The sequence below is a fragment of the Gregarina niphandrodes genome (genome assembly GCF_000223845.1).
Source record: "Gregarina niphandrodes unplaced genomic scaffold scaffold00021, whole genome shotgun sequence".
NCBI classification, from domain to species: Eukaryota; Apicomplexa; class Conoidasida; order Eugregarinorida; family Gregarinidae; genus Gregarina; species Gregarina niphandrodes.
The window spans coordinates 68,098-70,360 of record NW_011645790.1 but is presented as its reverse complement, the minus strand read 5'-3'; the positions used below and the strand labels follow the sequence as shown (position 1 = coordinate 70,360).

Here is a 2,263-nt window from a genome sequence, read left to right as displayed (position 1 = left end):
AGTTCCTTAATACCATGAACAGCGAATAGTGAAAGGAGGGGAGACAGAGTGGACCCTGTTGGTGGATTGTTGGCGCAGATTGGGAGGGGTCATGCCTCCTAGCAAACCATCCCAAGGGACCCAGCAGTTTATGATCTCGTCTTCACACTATACAAAAATGACTTCATATGCTGGTACCGAGCGAACGGCTAACGCTAGTAAGAGGGCTGATTGTATACCTTCAATCTCACTCTCTACTAACGGGAGGGCTGATTGCATTCCTTCAGTCTCACTCTCTGCACTAAGCTACCGCAAGGGTAGCAAGGAGAAAGAAACTATACTCACACGGTAAGTGAAAGAGGGAGACACAGGGGAGGAATTAATAGAATGACTGGGGTCGGGGTTGGGTGCCCTTTTCTGGGTGGGCGTTAGTGAGTTCATTGTTGGACCTGATCTTGAGTGATTCGGCAGAACTTTTCTTGTGTCTGCCTTTGGATACTTTTGGTTCATCCGTGGAATAATTTCTCACCCCACAACCATTGTTCGTTCTGTCCATCGAATCATTTGCCGGGGTGCCAATCGAGTGGGTGCTCATGTTCCTACGCGTCAATTCACTACTGGGTCTCCTCGCGTATTCGCTGGTCTGTCTTCCCAGAAACTCGCTGACTGGTCTGGTCTGTCTTCCCAGAAACTCGATGACTAGTCTGTCCTTCGGTTTGCCTACCGAATCGGTGATCGTTTTACCTCTCAACTCAGTCCTCAATCTGTCCATGGATTGGTGCATAGACTGACTCTTGGACTTATCGATAGGTTTCACCGATTTACGGGACCGCCGGTCATGCGACATGGTTCTACCCCTATTAGCCGGGTCCCATAAACCGTCTTCGTCCTCCCAAGCGTTGTGTAAGGTTTTGATAGAAATGGTCTGTGCGAAATTTTGGCGGAAGGTGTTATCAAATTCCTGACGAATAAATTCCCGTATCGTCTCCCGTTTCCGAAGACGTTTTGCCCTTTGGTTTCTCTGAACCCAATCCGCTAGACCCTTTAGACTGAGCGAGTTCAGTAGCCCCGGGATCTTAGGCTTCTTCTCATCTGTCGGATCCAGTCTTCCCGGTCCGAACCACTCCTGCTTGGGAGTCTCGTATGCCCATCGTGCCAAATGGCTGAATGGCAGGAAATTTAGTAGCGCTGGTGGCATCCTCGACATGGTCGCAGATGACCCTCGGTCAACGATAGAGTACTGTTTCATCGGACCTTCGGTCGACCGGAAGAAACGGGTAGTCATTGGACGGATGCCGCCCTGATAGATACCAGGCCACCAGAAGAATTTACGAGTCCCAGCACGTTCGTACATTTCCGCCGGAAAAACTTCCAAGTAGATGTCGTCGGAGTCTTTTGGTTTCCCCTGGCCTGTATGTTCCACTAAGCGGCCGTTCTTTGCAGTCAAGTTGGGGTATTCAATCAAGCGGTCTTCGCAGAAGAGAGGCAGGGTCTGTTGGAAGACACTTTGTTTTTTGATGCGCTCCTCCCGGGTCTTATACTGAAGTATTTTCTCCTTTTGTATTTTGAAGTATTCAGGCGTTTTCTTCACAAAATTCGTGCGGAACATCGTGAGTTTCCGACAACCATGGAGAAATGTAGCCCCGTACACCTTCTCCAGGTCCGGCATACTCTCCGCATCCCCTGTATTCAACGCTTCGTGACGCCAGCATCGATCACACACCAACGCATAGTGTAGTGCCCTAGCAAAGTGCTTCACACGTTCCGACAACATTGCCTCGCGTACCGACCGCGATACGCTCTCGCCACCCATTAATTCCGGGTGCGTCACACGCATCTCATGGGTCTTAAATAATTCCGAATAACTTCGCAAGGCCACCGGAGACAGCTTCAAGACTTCCGGATTCAGTCGATTATCTACGAGCGTCTCCGCGAAACCACAAGCTCCGCCCACTACCCCACATACCTCACCAAGCAAACCGTCAATAAGCAATCCGTCAAACACCTCATACTCCTTCCGGTCTCTGTCAACCCCTATTCCGTCCTTGCAATTCACCTGCGCATCGTCCGACAACTCTCGATCCCAGGAACCCAACTTTACCAACCTCGGACCCAACCATCTAGGAAACACATAATGACCACAGAGCTTTGCGTCAGAATCCCACGCGTCAGGACGACCCAAGTTCGTAGCTATGATGGCAACAGAGAGCAACGAACTCCCACCGTCTCGGTGGTGTCGTGCTTTCACAATACAGCTGTTGACCATTTTTTTTTTTTTTGGCCT

The 2,263-nt window shown here is 50.2% G+C and overlaps 1 protein-coding gene across 1 annotated transcript; it reads right to left on the bottom strand.

Annotated features, from left to right (window-relative positions):
* Positions 1 to 358: 358 nt before the first annotated feature.
* GNI_100940 (hypothetical protein) lies at positions 359 to 2,245 on the bottom strand (the record flags this gene model as incomplete). The annotated part of the gene is made up of 1 exon (XM_011132846.1): positions 359 to 2,245. One exon carries the CDS (start codon positions 2,243 to 2,245, stop codon positions 359 to 361), a length of 1,887 nt encoding a protein of 628 aa, XP_011131148.1.
* Positions 2,246 to 2,263: the final 18 nt, after the last annotated feature.